This window comes from Podarcis bocagei, assembly GCF_964188305.1.
Source record: "Podarcis bocagei genome assembly, chromosome: 1".
NCBI classification, from domain to species: domain Eukaryota; kingdom Metazoa; phylum Chordata; class Lepidosauria; order Squamata; family Lacertidae; genus Podarcis; species Podarcis bocagei.
The window spans coordinates 30,701,138-30,721,766 of record NC_138125.1 but is presented as its reverse complement, the minus strand read 5'-3'; the positions used below and the strand labels follow the sequence as shown (position 1 = coordinate 30,721,766).

Here is a 20,629-nt window from a genome sequence, read left to right as displayed (position 1 = left end):
TTTACCCTAGGCAGTTCTGTGCTCTTGCAGCTTAAACTCTATTATATTTTTTAAGTTGCTGGAGTGAACAGTTCATCTTCTTTATCCCCATCCTTTCAGATATTTCAAGGCTATCATCCCTTCATATTGGTTTCTCTAAACAAGGCATGGCTGGTTTTTTCTGTCTTTTCGTTAATATGATTCATTACAGAAGCTAGAAGTAACTTGAGCAATAGGAGCAACTTCCAGGGCATTTTCAGAATGAATTGTTTGAGTGTCATTTCAGTGCGCCAGACACTTGCATGCTACATAGGATAGAACTGTGTTAATCTCATTGCTGAATGTTCCTAGTATAACCAACAGGCTGGGAATCAGTAGGATCAGCAGAGTTGGCAATTGCCACCTTTATCCTGCTTTTCTTAGAAGATTCATTGAGGGTTCCTTAACTTACGTCACTCTTGAAATACCATTCTCTGTATTTCCAGTTTAGGGCTACACCAATGCATAGGTTGTACAAGGAAACTCTAGTTAGAACGCAGCCTTAGGGTTGAAGTAGACAAGATGCCATACACACAATTAGAAATTACATTAATGCCTTAAAAAAATGAGGTATGGTGGTCCATTTGGGAATCTGGTAGGGGTGATAGTCGATAAGGGGGCTTTAAACCTTTGCTCTCCACTGTACATGATATAAATTCCCTCCATTGCAAAGAAGAGGTGAAGCAGGCCTTGATTTGAATTGGGACCACCACGAGGGGCAGAAAGGTTAGAGCTCTTTCATCCTCACCCTACCCCCGCCAGGGTTTCAGTCTGGATTGGGGCCCCTGCTGTGACCACTCTTTACTGTTTTAAAAGCCATGCAATAGATAATTGTGTGAATGGCATCTTGCTGAGCTTAACTTTTAGTCTCTCTTTAATTCAGTCATGATGATGATGATAATAATAATAATAATAATAATAATAATAATAATAATAATAATAAAGTACATAATGCAATCATTGAATAATGTGTAGGATGTTTGTTTTGTTAAGTAGCATTAAATATTATCTGTTCAGTAAATGCTTTGGAAATGGCAAGAAACAAACTTTCCCCCTCAAGTTATTTATTGCATTACTTGCTGGAATAGGTTGAAAAAAAGCTAGTAGCTTGAATTGTATTTTGCAGCGTCATGGCCAGGGATTGTTAATTACCACGTCAAGTACACACAATGAACTGCAAATGGCGTTCAAAATCTTCTTTTCCTTGTTTGGCTGGAGTACCTGGCCTTACAACGTCTTTTGTTGACATGGCTGCCATCTGTTCTGTGGCCTGTTCTTCAACCCGAACATTTAAAGGAGGGAAAATGCTCTTCCAGTACCTATTTCCATGTTGGTGACCAGTGTTATAAATCCGCAGGAATCCCAGTGGGACTTGCTCGCATGAACTTCCTCGTCTCTGGATTGAGGCAGAATCGCCATATGGTAGAACCATGCTTCTTTTGCAGTGACACTTTGGCTGCAAGGCAATCGGGATGCTTGCTAGTAACTGGCAGTTAAAAAAGATTTTGAGCTTACATTTTAGGAGGTGAATCAACATTGGGGTCAGATGTCTCTTTTGCTCCCTTGGCTCAATCTGGTGCGCTCCCATGCGGGCCTAATTGTGTGTTTGCTTTGTGTGTGGAGTTGGGTGGGTGTTCCTAGTAGCCCTGACACTCTGTACAGCTCCTGAAATTTTGTTGTTGTTGTTGCTGCTTTCTCACCACGAGCAATATCTGGGTTGAAGTGGCATTTCCCCCCTCAAGTGTGTCCAGCCTGCCCTTCCTTTCTCTGAAATGCAAGTTAATTCCGGACAGCTATAGATAGCCCCTCCCTGCTTTTGCTGCTGATCCCCCTCCCCCCCGCTTTCTCCTCTGTTGGAGACAGTGTCGAGGACAATTATCCAAGCTGCATAAAAGCTGTTTCCCTGTAATGGGCTGAACTCCCTGTACTGTGACAAACTGCCCAGCTGCTCTGGCTTTATCCCTCTCTCCCCCTCCCTCTTCACTCCCCCCGCCCTGTCTGCACCCTTTCATTTCCAATCCATTCCAAGCTTTCTTTCTCTCTTGATATCTCTGTCACTCCAAACAACCACATCAAGGGAGCAATGTAAAAATGCCCCCTTTTCTAAGGCATGCTGCATATAGCTACTGTACTCATGACCACACATTTCCATGGCAGAAGCTTCCTGCTCCTTGCAAGAGTGTTATTTTTGAGCTGAAAGCTGCCTTTTTACACACCGTTGCCCAACCGCTGCAAGGGGATTTGCAGAGGCAGGTGCAATGGCAGCTTCTGCTTTCAGCAGCCCAGTGTAAGGAAGTGGTGAGCACCAGGCTTTCGAGCAACTGGAATCCAAATATCTCGCCTGCATGTTTGTGTACCTCTTGAAGGCGGAGGTACACAACTTTCTTCAACCTGAGGTCCACATGCCCTTCTGGGGAGCACATGACGGTGGTGGATGGAGTCAGAGTCAAAAGTAGGTGGAGCAAATTGGGGGCATCATAGAATTGTAGACTTGGAAGGGACCACGAGGGTCTTCTAGTCCAAGGAATCTTTTGCCCAACATGGGGCTTGAACCCACGACCTTGAGATTAAGAGTCTCATGCTCTACTGACTGAACTATCCCAAATCAATTATTTTTCCTTTGTACAGTAGGCTAGTTTCTACACACACACACACAATTCCCCTCTGTTCCCCATCAGGGTTCAAGGATGTATTCCAGTAAGGCAAAAACATTTTTTGGGGGGGGGGTTGAAGCAAGGCCACTGAAAGGGGAGGGTGTGTGGCCTGGGGAAGTCTCAAGGGATAGACAGGCCCAGAGAGCTGCATTCAGACCCTGGACCTGAGGTTCCCCACCCTACCTTAAAGCACTGTCTGCATGGTGCTTATTGAGGAGACTAGATGTGGTCATGTAGAACTTCTAATGCCTGCAGTCTGCATATGCTTGTAGGTACTGGCCCACATCAAGCCCTGGTCTGCAATTGTAGGGGCATCCCAGAGAAAACAGTGTCTGTTTTCCCCAAAGATGTGTCCTGTCCTAATGGTAAACACAGGGAGCCTTATGGTAACACACACCCAGAACAAGCAAAATGGCAGCCTGGGAAGAGAAGATACGGAAATAGGTAGCGTATGGTTCGGAGAAAGGGATTCAGTCAAAGTTTTGGATGTTTATGAGTCTTTCAACCTCCCTCCCTCTCTCTCCCCCTCTGCAGGTGCATCTGCGCTCTGCAGAACGTCTCCGAGACCTGTGTTGTGCCAACCGGGGCACCTTCATCAAAGTGGGGCAGCACCTGGGGGCTCTCGACTATCTCTTGCCTGAGGAATACACTCGCACACTCAAGGTGCTGCACAGCCAAGCCCCTCAGAGCAGCAGGCAGGAGATCGAGCAAGTGATCTTGGAGGACCTGGGCAAAGGGGTATGTGTGACAACAGGCATGTGTTGACTTGTCCGCCAAGCACGAGCAATAAGAACATAAGTATAGCCCTGCTGAATCAGGCCAATGGCCTGTCTAGTCCAGCATCGCACAGGGATCATCCACACTGCTCCATGCTTTTCAGGCACAGGTCTGGCCTTTCCAGGTTTTGCCGCTTGCTGCATTTCCGCGGTAAAACGCGGGTTTTCCTGAGGAAAGTGCTGGGATCAAAAAAAAGACCTGCTTGGATGCTGATCCGGAAAGCCTGGACTTGCACCTAGAAACATGGCACAAAAGGGAGTGTGGACGAGCCCACAGTGTGCAACCAGATGCCTTTGGAAAACCTGATAGCTGGGCAGGGGAAGAAACCAAGAATTCAATATAAGTTATTAACAGATATTAAAGAAAGAGGGAGCTTCGCCCTGCCTGACTTGAAACTGTACTATGAAGCATCTTGACTTTGTTGGTTAAAGGAATGGATGTTGTTAAAAAATACAGATTTGTTGGATTTGGAAGGTTATGATAATAGATTTGGTTGGCACGCATATTTATTGTATAATAAGACCAAACTCCATAAATGAGTTGGAAACCATATATTCCGAATATCTGTATTTGAAATATGGGATAGGTATAAAAACCTGTTAGAACATAAAACACCGCAGTGGCTGTCTCCATTAGAAGCGATGAGTGTGAAAAAGATGAATATGAGTAAAAATTGGGTTACATATGAAAAATTAATACAAAAGGAAGTAAATGGAAAATGAAATCTTATGAAGAGGTTAAAGGATATGTGAATGACTGGCTGCACTATCGCCAAGTCAATGAAATGTTTAAACAGGATTTGAGAGAAAAAGGATTTGATGATAATAAATCAAAATTTGAAATAGAGGTATTGAATAATAAGTATAAAATTTTGTCTAAAATGTATAAATTGCTGCTTGAATGGCATTTGAAAGATGAGGAGGTAAAGTCGGTGATGATACACTGGGCCAAAGATTTTGGGTATAATATACAGTTAAAAGACAGGGGAAAACTGTGGAAAGAAGGATTAAAATTTACTGCATGCAATGCTTTGAAAGAAAATGTGATGAAAATGATGTATAGGTGGTATATTAGCTAAAATGTATAAAACAAGTAACAAATCTTGGAAATGTAAAGAAAAGGAAGGAACTTTTTATCACATGTGGTGGGAATGTAAAAAAGTGAAAAACTTCTGGGAAATGATATATAATGAAATGAAAAAGATGTTGAAATATGCATCTATTAAGAAACCAGAAGCATTTTTACTTGGCATTGTAGGAGATGATATTAATAGACAGGATTGTAAGTTGTTTTTATACGCAATGATGGCAGCAAGAATATTATTACACAAAAATGGAAGCAAGAAGAATTACTGACGAAAGAAGAATGGAGGATGAAATTGATGGACTATGCAGAACTAGATAAATTAACAGGAAGGATTCAAAACCTGCGGGATCAAAGATTTTTAGAAGACTGGAGTAAATATATGAACTATTTGAAAAGTAATCGTAATGAACAGATTACGCTAGTAGGACTGCAAGAAGTTTTGTAAGGAGGGTTATCTGAAATATTGCAAGAAAGACTATGAGGAGAATTATTAGTTAATGACAATTAAGAGTAATAAAGAAATAAAGAAATATAGAATAAGTGATAATGAAAAATCATCAGAGGTGTTGATGGAAGTCTAAAACATTGTATAAGAAGTTATGTTATATGACTGTTGGAAATGATATGTTAAAAACCCCAATAAAAATGTACATATATAAAAAAGTAAAACCTGCTAGCTGAACAAGTGTGCAGCAGCCACTCGCAATTCCCAGCCACTTGTATTCAGGTGCAAAATGCCTCTGATTGGGGAGATAGCACATAGTCATCATGGCTAGTAGCCATTGATAGCTTTGCCTTCTATGAATTTGTCTAATTTTGGGTAGTAGAGTGAACTGAAAGCACTAAACAGTGGTTTGTTGCTGCTTTCTGGTAATAATGCACATCCGCTTGTTGCTAAGGATACAGGCATTGTTGGTTGACCACAAACTTGACATGAGCCAACAGTGTGACGCGGCAGCTAAAAAAGCCATTCTGGGCTGCATCAATAGGAGTATAGCATCTAGATCAAGGGAAGTAATAGTGCCACTGTATTCTGCTCTGGTCAGACCTCACCTGGAGTACTGTGTCCAGTTCTGGGCACCACAGTTCAAGAAGGACATTGACAAACTGGAACGTGTCCAGAGGAGGGCAACCAAAATGGTCAAAGGCCTGGAAACGATGCCTTATGAGGAACAGCTAAGGGAGCTGGGCATGTTTAGCCTGGAGAAGAGGAGGTTAAGGGGTGATATGATAGCCATGTTCAAATATATAAAAGGATGTCACATAGAGGAGGGAGAAAGGTTGTTTTCTGCTGCTCCAGAGAAGTGGACACGGAGCAATGGATCCAAACTACAAGAAAGAAGATTCCACCTAAACATTAGGAAGAACTTCCTGACAGTAAGAGCTGTTCGACAGTGGAATTTGCTGCCAAGGAGTGTGGTGGAGTCTCCTCCTTTGGAGGTCTTTAAGCAGAGGCTTGACAACCATATGTCAGGAGTGCTCTGATGGTGTTTCCTGCTTGGCAGGGGGTTGGACTCGATGGCCCTTGTTGTCTATTCCAACTCTATGATTCTATGATTCTCAACGTAGTGCTTCTGTTGCAGAAATATCGCATTTTTGCAGTGCTGAAACTGGAGTATTTTGTCACTGCGAAAATGCAGATTCTTTCCCCTAGCTCTCACAGCTGTTACTGTTGAGATTGCTGTGTGCTATGTGCAGCATAATGTGATTGTCACAGACCTCTGTTGGTTATTGAGTGCACCATTGCTAGCAGTGAGTTATACAGTGGTGCCTCGCAAGACGAAATTAATTCGTTCCGCAAGTTTTTTCTTCTTGCGGGTTTTTCGTCTTGCGAAGCACAGTTTCCCATAGGAATGCATTGAAAATCAATTAATGCGTTCCTAGGGAAACCGCTTGCCAGGCTGGCGGTGCGGAGAAGGGCTTTTCTCCGCACCGCAAGCCTTCAGGACAGGTACGGGAACAGAGGGGAAGGGGCGCAGCGCTTTCCCTCTGTTCCCGGGGCTTGCGTGAGAGGAGGGTTTTTCCTCCCCACCGCCAACATTCAGAACAGCATTCTGAATGTTGGCGGTGGGAAGGAAAACCCTCCTCCCACCCCAAGTCTTCAGGAAAGCCATCCGATGCCGGGCGGCGGGAGAAGGTGTCCCCCCGCATCGGAGCTTCGCCCCGATGCCGCGCCGCGGGAGGAGACGTTCCCCCTCCGCCGCCCGGCATCGGAGCTTCGTCCTGATGCCGCGCGGCGGGAGGAGACGTTCCCCCTCCGCCGCCCGGCATCGGAGCTTCGTCCTGATGCCGCGCGGCGGGAGGAGACGTTCCCCCTCCGCCGCCCGGCATCGGAGCTTCGTCCCGATGCCGCGTGGCGGGAGGAGACGTTCCCCCTCCGCCGCCCGGCATCGGAGCTTCGTCCCGATGCCGCGCGGCGGGAGGAGGCTTTCCCCCTCCCCCTCCCGGCATCGGAGCTTCGTCCCGATGCCACGCGGCGGGAGGAGGCTTTCCCCCTCCCCCTTCCGGCATCGGAGCTTCGTCCCGATGCCGCGCCGCGGGAGGAGACGTTCCCCCTCCGCCGCCCGGCATCGGAGCTTCGTCCCGATGCCGCGCCGCGGGAGGAGACGTTCCCCCTCCGCCGCCCGGCATCGGAGCTTCGTCCCGATGCCGCGCCGCGGGAGGAGACGTTCCCCCTCCGCCGCCCGGCATCGGAGCTTCGTCCCGATGCCGCGCCGCGGGAGGAGACGTTCCCCCTCCGCCGCCCGGCATCGGAGCTTCGTCCCGATGCCGCGCCGCGGGAGGAGACGTTCCCCCTCCGCCGCCCGGCATCGGAGCTTCGTCCCGATGCCGCGCCGCGGGAGGAGACGTTCCCCCTCCGCCGCCCGGCATCGGAGCTTCGTCCCGATGCCGCGCCGCGGGAGGAGACGTTCCCCCTCCGCCGCCCGGCATCGGAGCTTCGTCCCGATGCCGCGCCGCGGGAGGAGACGTTCCCCCTCCGCCGCCCGGCATCGGAGCTTCGTCCCGATGCCGCGCGGCGGGAGGAGACGTTCCCCCTCCCGCTTCGTTCCGAAGCCGGCGGCGGGAGGAGGTCCGAGGACAGTGGGGAAGACGCGCTGCGCTTCCCCGCTGTCCCTGAGATTTCCCTATGGGCTGTCGTCTTGCGAAGCAAGCCCATAGGGAAATTCGTTTTGCGAAGCGCCTCCAAAACGGAAAACCCTTTCGTCTAGCGGGTTTTCCGTCTTGCGAGGCCTTCGTCTTGCGGGGTACCACTGTACCTGCCCTTGCTGTAAACGTGCATCACACTTTATAACACAGAGGTGGCTAATCTGTGATTCTTTAGATGTTGCTGAACACCTAACCATCCCTGACCATAGGCCAAGCTTGGCCTATCACTCAACATCCCAAAAACCAAAGTGCTGCACCAACAAGTACAAAATAACCCCTCTGCAGCGCCACAAATCCAACTCAATGGTGTAACGTTGGAAAATGTCAATCACTTCTCCTACCTGGGGAGCTGTCTTTCCACAAGGGCCGACATTGGTGCCAAAATCCAGCATCGCCTGAGCTCTGTGAGTGCGGCTTTCTCCCAATTGAAATGCAGAGTATTTGAGAACCGGAACATTCACAGGGAAACCAAAATGCTTGTTTACAAAGCTATTGTACTACTAACCTTACTGTATGCTTGTGAAACATGGACCACTTATAAACGCCATCTCCAACTCCTTGAAAGATTACATCAACGGTGTCTCTGAAAATTTTTACACATCACTTGGGAAGACAGGTGAACTAATACCAATGTACTGGAAGAAGCAAAGATCACCAGTGTTGAAGCAGTGATTCTTTAACATCAACTTCGTTGGACTGGTCATGTTGTGCAGATGCCTGATTATTGTCTTCCAAAGCAACTACTGTATTCCAAACTTAAAAATGGAAAGCGTAATGCTGGTGGTCAACAAAAGAAGTTTAAAGACTGTCTCAAGGCAATTTTTAAAAAATGTAGTATAAACACCAACAATTGGGAAACACTTGCCTGTGAGCGCTCCAATTGGAAAACAGCCTTTACCAAAGGTGTCATGGGCTTTGAAGACACTCGAACTCAGGACGCAAGGGAGAAACGTGCTAAGAGGAAGGCACGTTTGGCAAATCCACACTGTGATCAGAAGCCAATGTCCCCACTGTGGAAGGACGTGTGGATCCAGAAGTGGCCTCCACAGTCACTTATGGACTCAGTGTTAAAACCTTGTTGCAAGATAGACCCAAAAGAGAAAACAATAGAACACCACTAGTAATCACATACAGCTCTCAAGTTAAAACAGTTCAACGCATCATCAGAGATTTACAACATCTCTTAGATTAATGACAGCTCTTTTTCAAAAGCTCTGGAAGGAAAACCTTTCATTGCCTGCAGAAAGCCACCTAATCTTAAACAGCTCCTCACACACAATAATACAACAACCAGACCTAACATGGACACTGGCACAAGAGCCTGCAATGAATCTAGATGCCAACTTTGCTGCCACATACACCCGGACAGCATCATTATTGGCCCCAATAACATCAAACATACCATTTCAGGCCTATTTAATTGTTCACCTTCCAACATTATATATGCTATCAAATGCCAACAGTGCCCTTCAGCTCTCTATATTGGACAAACAGGACAAACTTTGTGCCAAAGGATAAATGGGCGTAAATCTGACACCAGGAATAATAAAACAGAGAAACCAATAGGAGAACACTTCAATCTCCCAGGACATTCTGTGCAGGATCTTAGAGTGGCTGTCTTTAGTGGCGGAGAGCAGACGGGGGCATGACTGGCGCGCGTCCTGGGGGATGTGGCGTGTGTCCCGGGGGCATGGTGTGCTGCCTGTAGGGGCGTGGCGCACATCCTGGGGGTGTGATGCACGTACTGGGGGCATGGCACGCCGCTCACAGGGGCATGGCATGTGTCCTGGGGGTGTGACGCTCAGCACAGTGGGGGGAGGGCCACAATGGCCCCCACCGGGATCATGGTGCCGGGGGCGGTCACTCCCCCGCCCCCCTCTTCCTCTGCCAGTGGCTGTCTTATTACAAAAGAATTTTAGAAATACACTTGAAAGAGAAGTTGCTGAATTACAACTCATTACCAAACTAAAAACTATGGAGAGACCTGGTCTGAATAGATATATTGGATTCATGTCCCATTATACATACTAAAGCTAATTTTGGTCATCTATCCCTTTAAAAATCCATTGCCCTTCCCTGAGGAACCAATTGCCATAACAGTCATCAACAGTTATAAGGTTGAAGCGACCTCTGCTTCAGCATATCTGACGAAGTGTGTATTATACACGAAAGCTCATACCTTGAAAGCTTATATTTAGTTGATCTTTATGGTGCCACTGGAATTATTAATAAAGATTTTTTCATCTTTCATCCTGTTATTTATAATTTCATCTTGTTATTATCAACACGGCCATCCACCTGAATCTGTTAAAACCATGTTTATGGAAGACAATCTTACTCGGCTACAAGTGATTGCCAAAGAAGAGAAGGAGAAGGAGAAGGAGAAGACGACGACGACTAGCTAGGACTGATGGGAGATAGAGCCCAACAAAATCTGGAGAGCCCATAGCTTAACCTGCTTTGTTTTAACATCTAATACAGAGCTAGATCTTGGGAGTGTAGCTTGTAAGATGCAGCTGTGGGAGTCTGCTGTTCTTAGCAACTGGAGACAGACAATACTTGCTGCACAGAGTTTCAGAGTGTATTCATGTCTTCTACCTTACTGAGAACGCCCAGTTAGCGAAAAATGGGCTAGGTGTGAATTGTTGAGCCTGGGCTACAGAACAGATACGAGTGGCACAAGTAGAACAAAAATGGAAACCCCCCTCGGGAGCCCATTCACTGGACAAGAATAATGGGGGTCAGTTAAATCTACAATATTCATCTGATTGCCAGCAAACTCAGCAGCTGCATCACTAATGTATCAGTGGGGCTGAGCAGTGTTCATGAGCTAAGGAGCTTGTCTAAAGTGGGTACAGAACAGTTAAATGGGTCGGGTCAGATAAAGAGGCATAGATGGGGCAGTGAGAGACAGTTGGTTAGATGATGTCAGACAGGAGATAGAAGACAATTTGGCAGGCTGCATTGCAGTAAAAATGTCTGAGACAGTATTGATCCAAACCAGCAAATCACGGACGGCCTTCTACCTTATTACCATATGAATGTTTGTGGGCCAGAGTTCATTGACATGTTACCACTGAGCTGCTGAGCCCTGTTTTGCTAGAGTGGGTCCCTTTAAAACTTGCTGCCTTGTAGCTAAGGCTTGGCCACTCCATAGGCGTGCCAGTTTTGCTCAGGCCATTGTCAAAGCAACATCTGTCTTTTGTGGGCGATCTTTTGGGTCTTGCAGATCCTTCCTTTGGTATCTGGAACCTGATATCTGCTTTGTGCTGCTAGAGTGTCTCCTTCAGGCCTTGGTGATCATCCTATAGGTCAGGAAACAAGACCCCATGGCTTCCTCTACATAGTGCCTTTTTTGTGAAATAGCCACAGGGTGTTCACTCACCTTTTAATGGGCATCTGCATGATGTCATGTAATGAACAAAAATGTTTATGTTTTCCCTGTTCAGCTTCTGTTTCATGCCTCTCACCGACCTCAGGTGATCTAGCTCCCCCCAAAAAAATAATTAACCCCCCCCCCCGGTTATGGTCTTTATAATTTTCCTTCTCTGTGGTCCAACTCTATGAGTTAACACTACCACCTTAACCCTTCCCTTTCCAGAGAACATAACCTTTATATCAGTTTTATCCCATCCCTCCCTGCAGTGAGGGAGAGGAAGCAACAATAATTAGCAGTGTAGTGAGGGGAGAAGGAAGTATTTAACACTTTCTGATATATTATTTCGATTCCAGAAGTCTGGAAGCAGGGCTGCTATTCTCCTTCCAGCTTAACACTGAATAGCAGTGACTGGGTGCTGCAAAATTTCCACATCTGGAAGCACCCATTGACAATGGAAGTTGTTAATTCTAAGTGTGCTGCAGAGAGCAAAGTAGGGATGGGCAGATCTGTCAATTTCTATTTCACTCAGTTTCTCTTTTCCCCCGTCTTAAGTTTGGTTCTCCAGATATCCACATCATTTATCAGCATCTTAGTGCAAATTTATCCTAGTATACACATTTTGGTATGCAATTTTACCTAATAAGCACATTTTAAAAAACAACAACAATCTGCCTCAATATATTTTTTAAAATGTTGTTTTCACAAACTTATGCATACTTTACCCTAGCATAGACATTTTTGTACACAATGTTTGGTTAAGAGATGCATTGCAAAATTCAGAAAAGTGCAACTTTTGGAAGATGCCTTTATTTCAGTTTGCAGCTTGTTTCAGAAAGTGCGAATTAGGTAAGTTCGTATTCAAAGGTGAACTGAATTGAATTTCTCTCTCATCCCTAGAGCAAGGGTAGGCAAAGAAATGGAACATCAGAGGCAATATAGATGACCTGTGGCAGAACCATGGAACCAGGGCCAGTCTTAACATTAGATGGCTGCCTTAGGGCCAGTCTTAACATTAGATGGCTGCCTTAGGTGGAAGCTGGAGAGAGGCTGGAAGGGACAGCCTGTCCTGCCCCGCTAAGCTAGACTTCAACCCTCACATGTGGTGGAGGATGCTATCCCACTAACAGTTTTGAACTGAGGTACCATACATTTAAAGCTGTATCCTACCACTTTAAACAGTCATGGTTTTCCCCAGAGAGCCCTGGGAACTGTTGTTTGCTAAGGTTGCAAAGAGATCCCTATTCACACTGACAGAGCTACAGTTCCCACAGTAGTTTAATAATTCCTCTTTCCAGGGCAGTGTTGGAATTATAGTTCCGTCAGGGGAATAGGGGGTGTCCTATCAAGTTACAGCACCCATAGCAAACTACACTTCCCAAGATTCTTTGGGGGAAGCCATGATTGTTCAAAGTGGTAGGAGGCAGCTTTAAGTGTATAGTGCAGATGGCGTCTAAGACGCACCTGCCAATCCAGTCAGCTTCTGTATATGGAATGGAAAGAGACGCCATTTTCCCTCAGTTAAGAACATGTTTTGGGGCTGCCCTTAGTAGAATGGCAGGCGCTGTTAAAATGAACTGCAAGCTTGTGCTTGGTAAAATGCTACACGTGGGCAAGCTGTGCTGGCCTTTTGCTGCACTATAACCATTTCCAGACAGCACTGTCAGCCCTTCCTTTTCGAAAGCCCCCTAATTAACCCTGAATGAAAAACAAATAAATCCCCGTAATAACCACATAAATAGCTGTTGCCGTTTACACCGAGGCCATGTGGTGGCAAGGAAGGCTATGTCAACCATGAGCGCTTTATGGCTGGTAAATCAGATTACTTTTCCCCAACTTCATTTGTGATCATACTTCAAGTCTCTAGGGTGGATTGAGAAGGGTCAGCGATGAAGAATGGGGATGCAGGGTGTGTTGGCGTTTGGAGGTGGTGAGTGGGGTAGACCTACCTGTAATGTCATGGGGCAGGGTGAAATGCAGTCAGTGCAGCAGGATTGGAACATCTAGTAAATCTGGGGTTGTTTGTTTGTGGTGCAGGAGTGCATATAAAGGAACATGCTGTCATGGGTTCACCTTGTGGAGAGTGAATGATGTTGCCATAGATTGTGTAGTTCAGATAGGCAAGGGCACATCTGAGTAGTGGGCAAGCCCTCAAATAGCCTTTTGTTGGTAATGTGGGTAAAGATTGGGGGTTGTGGGGTATAGGGAGATAGGCCTTTTCCCAGCCAAGGCCACATTATTCTGCCCAAGGTGTAGCCTGACCCTTACTGAACTGTGACATCATAATTCAATTTATGACCACTACTGGGACTTGCTGTTGAAATAATCCTGCCTGCTTTCTGAACAGTGTTGTGTATGAAGCTGCCTGGTGCTGAGTCAGACCATTGGTACATCAATATTGTCCTCACTGAATTGACTAGCAATGGCTCTCCAGAGTTTCGCAGGGGAAATTCACAGCCGGGATTGACTTTGGAACCTTTTGCATTCAAAGGAGATGCTCTTCCACTGAGCCACACCCTTCTACCATTTTAATCAGAGATACTGTGGATTGAGCTTGGGAATTTTTGTCTTCAAGGTGTGTGCTTTGTCATGAAGCCCAGCAGGCAAATATTTGTGCTTTTTAAGTGTCTGATTTGGCTGTGGGTGGGAAGCAACAATAAGTTTTAGAAAGAATGACTAATATTCCAGTTAAAACCATATAAACCAGATAACTCTGCTAAGACCTTTGCCTGCTACCACCTCAGTTCCAGCTGCCAGTAGCTAACACAAATGAAATGTGATTACAGTGGTACCTCGGGCTAAGTACTTAATTCGTTCTGGAGGTCCGTTCTTAACCTGAAACTGTTCTTAACCTGAAGCACCACTTTAGCTAATGGGGCCTCCTGCTGCTGCCGCGCCGCCACTGCATGATTTCTGTTCTCATCCTGGGTTAGCGGAGTCTGTAACCTGAAGCGTATGTAACCTGAAGTGTATGTAACCCGAGGTACCACTGTATTGCTCCTGGAAGGTGCTCATTTTTGAACCTTGGTGGGTCTGTAAGGGAAAAGAGAATAATAATAATAATAATTTAATATTTATACCCCGCCCATCTGGCTGAGTCTCCCCAGCCACTCTGGGCGGGGGAGTGTTAAAAACAGAACAGCATTAAATATTAAAAACTTCCCTGAACAGAGCTGCCAGAACCTGTGGCAACCCCCTCCCCAAAGCTGCTGGACTACATCTCCCATCAATGCCCATACTGGCTGCGGTGGATGTGAGTTGTAGTCCAACAACACACATGGAGGGCCAAAAATCTTTCACCCCTGGTCTGCAGGTAGCCAGCACAGACACTGGCCATTGGAAGCCTCTTAGGAGTACATTGAGTTTGGTTGCGTTTACCCAGAAGAGGAAGAATGTGTATTGTTACTTGATATGTCTTTGATAAATTGATAAACGTATTCGATGAATCTATTCCCTGGTGAGCCCTGCCATACATTAAGTCCTCTCAGTATTATTCATGGCCTCCCCAAAATTGTTTCCCCCCTCACTCGGAACTCTGGGGAGAGATAGAAAGGCGATATATTAAAATACGGCACATGATTTTCTCTCGCTCTGCTTTGGCTGTGTGTGGCTTCTGCGACGGGCCTTTTCTTCTCTCTTGAATACGTTTTCAGCCGCTACTGATCCGCCCCGGTTCCTTTCAGCATTTCAGGCGCTAGACAGAGCCTTCTATGCCTCATTGATTCCCAGCGAGGCAGCTCGAATCCCCGCTCAGCTGCAGACTTTCCTTTCAGCGTTACTTTACCCGCATGGGCAGAGCCAGGGTGATATTTAATTTTAAAGAGACAGAGAGAAAATGACAAGTGTGTGTGTGTGTGTGTGTGTGAGAGAGAGAGAGAGAGAGAGAGAGAGAGAGAGAGAGGGAGATAGGGAGAGAAATAATAAATGAGAATAGTTAGAAAGATATAATGCAGGAGGGGTATGGGTTATGGTACTGGGTAAGTGGTGTGAGCTGTTAGCTTTGAGGAGTGATTTATACTGGAATGTGGAAACGGTGCTGGGAACCTCCTCTCTGTTGATGGTTTAGGATGGGACAACTGTCTTGGGGCAACATACCAGGGATGGGCAGGGCCAGAAGCAAACACATGCACCACCAGAGGCAAAACTGGGCCAAATAACGAATGTGAATTTTACCTTTGTACAATAAGGCTCATTTCTACACCCGTCCGCACAGTTCTCTCTGGCAATCAAGTGGCATTATTAGAACTGAAGGCACCTTCTAGTCAGGCAAAAACACTCACAGAGTGAATGAAGCTGAGTCTGTGAGGTGCCTGGGCTGGTGAGGGTTGTGTGGCCTGGGGAGAGTCCCAATGGCCAGATGCAGAGGATTGGGAGGCCACATTTGGCCCTCAGGTCTGAGGTTCCCTACCCCTACCTTGGGAGTTCTTAACGGTTTTCATTATTTATTTAACAGTGCCATTATATTGCCTGCTATTGGAAAGAAAGATTGAAAGCCGTTTCCAGAGATAAAATATACATTAAAACAATTTTAAACAGGGAAACAAAACAAAACAATTTCACAGATATTAGAGAAATTCAGGGCAGAAGGATCCAGTGGTGGTGGCTGGCCGCTAGCGAAAGCCTGAGGAAACAGATGGTTTTTGGGGAGCTCCCAACAGTCAGTTTTGATATTATTTATTTCTTATATTTGTAATACTGCATGTATTATTAAAGCCCTCTTTGCTCAAGCTCCCAGTTCCTGGTCTTCACAAGCAGCAACTATTTGACCTAGATGAGGATTCACACCACCCCCAAGTGCCCTTGATTGCCAGAAGGTGCTTCTGGCAAGCCCAGTAAGGCCTGGATGAGTGCTACAGAGCACATGACGAATCTAGAAAAATCTAGAGCCTCATTCCACTCATTTTAGTTGTGCATCACACGGATCACTCTTATTAGATGAAGCCAACACTCTTGGGTGGAAGTCCATTCAATTACTGCTGGGATAAATTTAGCCCATGCACACATTTGCTTGGCTATTGGTTATGTTTTTATATTTCAGAGATGTATTTTTAGATCTTTGAGCGATTGTAATATTGTTTTTTCATGATGCTGGGATCCTATAGGAGGAAGAGAAGGGAAGAAATACACATGACAACAGCAGCAGCAATATTCCATACTAATATTCAGCATTGTGCTATGGTGAATGTTCCACCTGCACAAGCACTGGAGCTTGCCAGAAGGAATGACCCTTCTCTTCTCCCCTTGTTCACTGTACTGAGGGTTCTCCCAACCCCCTGAGCTAATTTTTGGGGGGTGCAGGAGTCACTGGGGGGGGGAGGGGGGAAAGCCGTGCTGCATATTCAGAAATCCTTGCATAGTGCTTCTGACAGGCCTGCCTAGGTGAATCCCACCCTCTATTTCTAAAATTAATACTCTTATTAATATGGGGGGGGGGGAGAGTTCTACAAACATAGAGGATTAAATGCTTTGCTACATCAACATTTAAAAGCTAAGATGCACTCTAAGGGACACTGATTATGTTTTGTAGTCCTTTAATGATCTGGAGTTAGAGACATCTGGCAATTCAAAAACCAAGGATTTAAAAATACTTATTATCCTGCTGTTCTGAGAAGCTAGCGTGGAAGCCTGGTGGTGCCCAACAACTATGAAAATCACTATATCTGAAGAATATAATTGATCCTGTAGGAGGTCAAAAAACCAATAAGCAATGGCCGGTCCATTGCCTTTTTTGTTCCTGTTGCTTTGACCTGCTGTAAAAATTAGTGTCCAAACTTTTGGCTGTTGTTTAAAATAATATATTTACAAATGTCCTTTTCATAGTATATTTTAGAATATATTTACTTAAGTGAAAGAGAAAAACATTTGCAAATGTTAACATGGAGTTTTACAAGGTCAAATTTGACAATGGGTAGTGAAAATATCAGAAACGCTGTTGTTTTGTGCTGGATAAATAAATTTTGGTAATACTCAAAAGACAGTACAAAAGTATGTGATTAAATTTTAGAGGCCATTTACAAAACGTCTTCAGGTTGAGTGTTTCAGGGTTGACCTCATTTTCAAAGAGTGAAGATTTTATCCCTTATCTGTAGCCCAGCTGTGATGCAAACTGGCCATCTGAGCCAGAGATCCACAGGATCCTAACTCACTGGTGGAACTTGAATTTGGGCTGTCCTCTTAGATACCAAGGTGACCTTGCTGATGACAGAAGAAAGTATTGCATGTGAAAAAAACAGAAGCAAGATGACTGTTTGAAAAGTGACCTGTTGTATGGTGCAGTGTGAGCTAGATCTGTCTTCTCCAACATGGTGCCCTCCAAATACTTTGGGTTTCAACTCTGATCCATCCTAGCCAGCATAGCCAATGGCCAGAGCTATAGTCCAAAATATTTGAAGGGTACCAGATTAGAGACGACAGGGCTAGGTGCTACAGAGCCTTAAGATTTCTAGTCTTATCAACCTACTTTTTATTCTACAGAAGAAATGAGGTAGCTGTGGGATTAGCCCAGGTAGTGGAAGCCACGCAACAGAAAACTGCATAGATACCCTTGGCAGAGGGCCTTCTCGGTAGTGGCACCTACCCTGTGGAATACCCTGCCATCAGATGCCAAGGAGATAAGTAACTATAGAACCTTTAGAAGACATCTGAAGGCCCTTAAACATCTGTTTAATGTTTAATGTTTGGTTATGTTTGTATATATAAGGTTATATATATAACCTTATATATAAGGTTATTTATTGTCTGGTTATGTTTTATATATATAAGGGACGCAGGTGGCGCTGTGGGTTAAACCACAGAGCCTAGGGCTTGCCGATCAGAAGGTCGGTGGTTTGAATCCCCGTGACGGGGTGAGCTCCTGTTGCTTGGTCCCAGCTCCTGCTCACCTAGCAGTTCGAAAGCACGCCAGTGCAAGTAGATAAATAGGTACCGCTCTGGCGGGAAGTTAAACGGCATTTTTGTGTGCTGCTCTGGTTCACCAGAAGCGGCTTAGTCATGCTGGCCACATGACCCAGAAGCTGTACGCCGGCTCCCTTGGCCAATAAAGCGAGATGAGCGCGGCAACCCCAGAGTCAGTCATGACTGGACCTAATGGTCAGGGGTCCCTTTACCTTTACCTATGTTTTTATATATGTTGGGAAGCCACCCAGAGTTGCTGGGGCAACCCAGTCAGATGAGTGAGCTACAAGTAATAAAGTGATGATGGTGATTATGATGTCACTGAACACATGGACCTTTCCTTCCCACCAGTGCTCAGGGCAGCTCTGGCTTCAGGCTTGTGCAAGAGACTTTCCAATGGGTCCTCCTGAATTATGGCCCCTCAGTGAGACCCACCCCTCCTTCAACAAGAGTGCTCGGCTCATTCATCCACAAACTACTGGTCTCCCAAGTAATGGGAGAGAATAATGAGGATGAGGGCTTGTCCTGGGTGGGGAGTTTAGCTCAATGGGCCTTGCTTTCCATGGTTTCCAGCAGCTGCCCACCTTGGCTGTGAGTGCTAGTGTGCTAAGGCACTGAACTGTGGCATGAGGTATATGGAGGTAGAAGCAACATGATTTAGGGCTACGCTCACTGTAGCATTGTGTTGTTCCGAAGAGTGGCTTGTTGTCCCTGGATAACCTCGCAGAGAGCCTGCTCAGAATATATTGCCGAAACCTCGTGACCCTCAGAAATGTGAACATTTTTCAAAGAGCAGCCCAGCTGACAAGGTTCTCGGCGGAGTGACTTTTGAGAAGCGGTATAAAGAATTTAAAACTGGGTACTAGGCACCGCGATAAATTCTTCATTTAACCTCATTTTATCTATGCATGGGCTAATGAGAAATGTAGGTTAGGGGGCACATCTTGCCAGAGGGTTCAGATTCCTACCATTCACTACCTATGACACCCAAACGAAATAATAAATCTAATGTCAGTTGTAAGTATCTCTTGTGCAGGTGGGGATTCTTCTGCACATTTGCGATTTCACAATACAAGTATTTCACTAGTGATCATACTGAGTCAAACAATTGGCCCATCTCACTCAGTATTAGGGGTCTTGTGGGAAACTGCGCAAGGGTGCATTAGAATTCAGAGAATGATAGAGCTGGAGCCTTGGAGGAGTCTTGGAGGTTATTTAGAAAAGCCCTCTGCTCAGTACAGCATAGTCTATTTTGAATGGCTCCTGATTCTGCCTGTTTTCATCCCCAGCGCTGTGTAAAAACTAAAGTTTACTGATTAAGTAGGTGGTGATGCCAGCAAGAGCTCCTTGGATGAAAGGGGAATGTCTGGCTTCTTTCTTTCTTTCTTTCTTTCTTTCTTTCTTTCTTTCTTTCTTTCTTTCTTTCTTTCTTTCTTTCTTCTCTCCTCCCTCCCCACCTCCCTCCCTTTTTAAAGCAAAATGAGTAATTGCTAGTGCTTTGAACCCTGCAGCATTCCTTTCTGTTTGGAATCTTGGGAGTTGAGCTACAGGTCTCACAGTCTTTCACAGGAAATGCTAAACTGGTCAGGAGAGAGCCCCTGGAATCACTGTCTTGAAGTTTTGATGTTGGATGTTTTCAGGCTGAGCAACCTGCTGCTCAGCCAGCCCTTCTCGATACTGTCTCTTTGCTGGTGACCTGCTTTCTGAGGCCATTTTATTTGGATCATATCCTACTGGCTGGGTACTGCTGGACAGGTGGGGAGCAAACCTTCTCTTCACTTGGGGATTGTGCAAACACAAATGGCTGCTTCTCTATCATTTACGTCTTTGGTATGTTTCCCTAATGACATAAACAACTGACATAAACAAGTTCCTTTTCTTTATGTATATGTAAGCATTCAGGATAATACGGTCAGTGATACTATGCTTGACCATTTCTCAACTGCTCTGGCAAAATCTGGACAGTTGGCAGCTCAGGACACCTCCATATTGTCCATATTTTGCGGGAAAGATTCAAGCGCATACCAGGAAATTTTGGTTTAGAAAAGTGATGGGGATAGTGCATTGAAAAGTGTGGAACTAACCAGTGATTAATGGGATTACATAAAATCCTGCAAGCAAATCAGGGCGATTGCAGGATGACGACGCATTGTCACAAAAGCTGCCAGTAAGCAAATCAGAACAAATGCTCAGTGAGGACTGGACAATGTGCAAGCAGATCAGGATGAAGTCTCAATAAACAGGTGGTCTGGGGGAGTCCTCGGTGAATAGGGCAGTCTCTTTGCATGATTCCCCTGGAAGTCCTGCTCCACAGTGACCAGTAGATGGCCAGCTAGATCCACCCTGAACGGGACCGGTTATGGAAGTTGCAGGACCAGCATGCAGAAATCTGGATGTAAATAAACTCCCCGCTTATTTTTGTTTTCCTTTATTTAAAATAGTTCTCCTCTAGTAGAAATCTCCTGGTGAGATTCTTCCTCTTCCTACCCTTCTTTGCTGACAGATATCAATCGTTGCCAGATGCTGGTGTTTTTGAAGAAATTCCATAAGAACATATGCTGAATTAGACCGTTGTGCCATTGACCCCAGTGCGGTCAGCAGCAGCTCTCCACCCTCTCAAGCAGAGATATATTCCCATTACTTGGTACCAGAAGTCTTTTTTTTGGGGGGGGGGGTT

General features: G+C 45.6%; 1 protein-coding gene and 1 long non-coding RNA gene across 6 annotated transcripts in view; one reads left to right on the top strand and one right to left on the bottom strand.

Annotated features, from left to right (window-relative positions):
* Positions 1-20,629, top strand: part of ADCK1 (aarF domain containing kinase 1) — a 117,230-nt gene that overhangs the window by 41,966 nt on the left and 54,635 nt on the right. For all 5 annotated transcript variants that reach the window (XM_081173527.1, XM_081173523.1, XM_081173524.1 and 2 more), the window contains one exon: positions 3,207-3,410. In XM_081173527.1, the coding sequence (XP_081029653.1) occupies positions 3,207-3,410 (204 nt within the window). The remainder of the gene's footprint in view (positions 1-3,206; positions 3,411-20,629) is intronic.
* On the bottom strand, positions 1,040-14,021 carry LOC308575981. Its single transcript, XR_014002993.1, has 2 exons — positions 13,008-14,021; positions 1,040-1,474 (listed from the first exon to the last, which is right to left on the bottom strand). It is a non-coding gene; the product is annotated as an uncharacterized lncRNA (long non-coding RNA).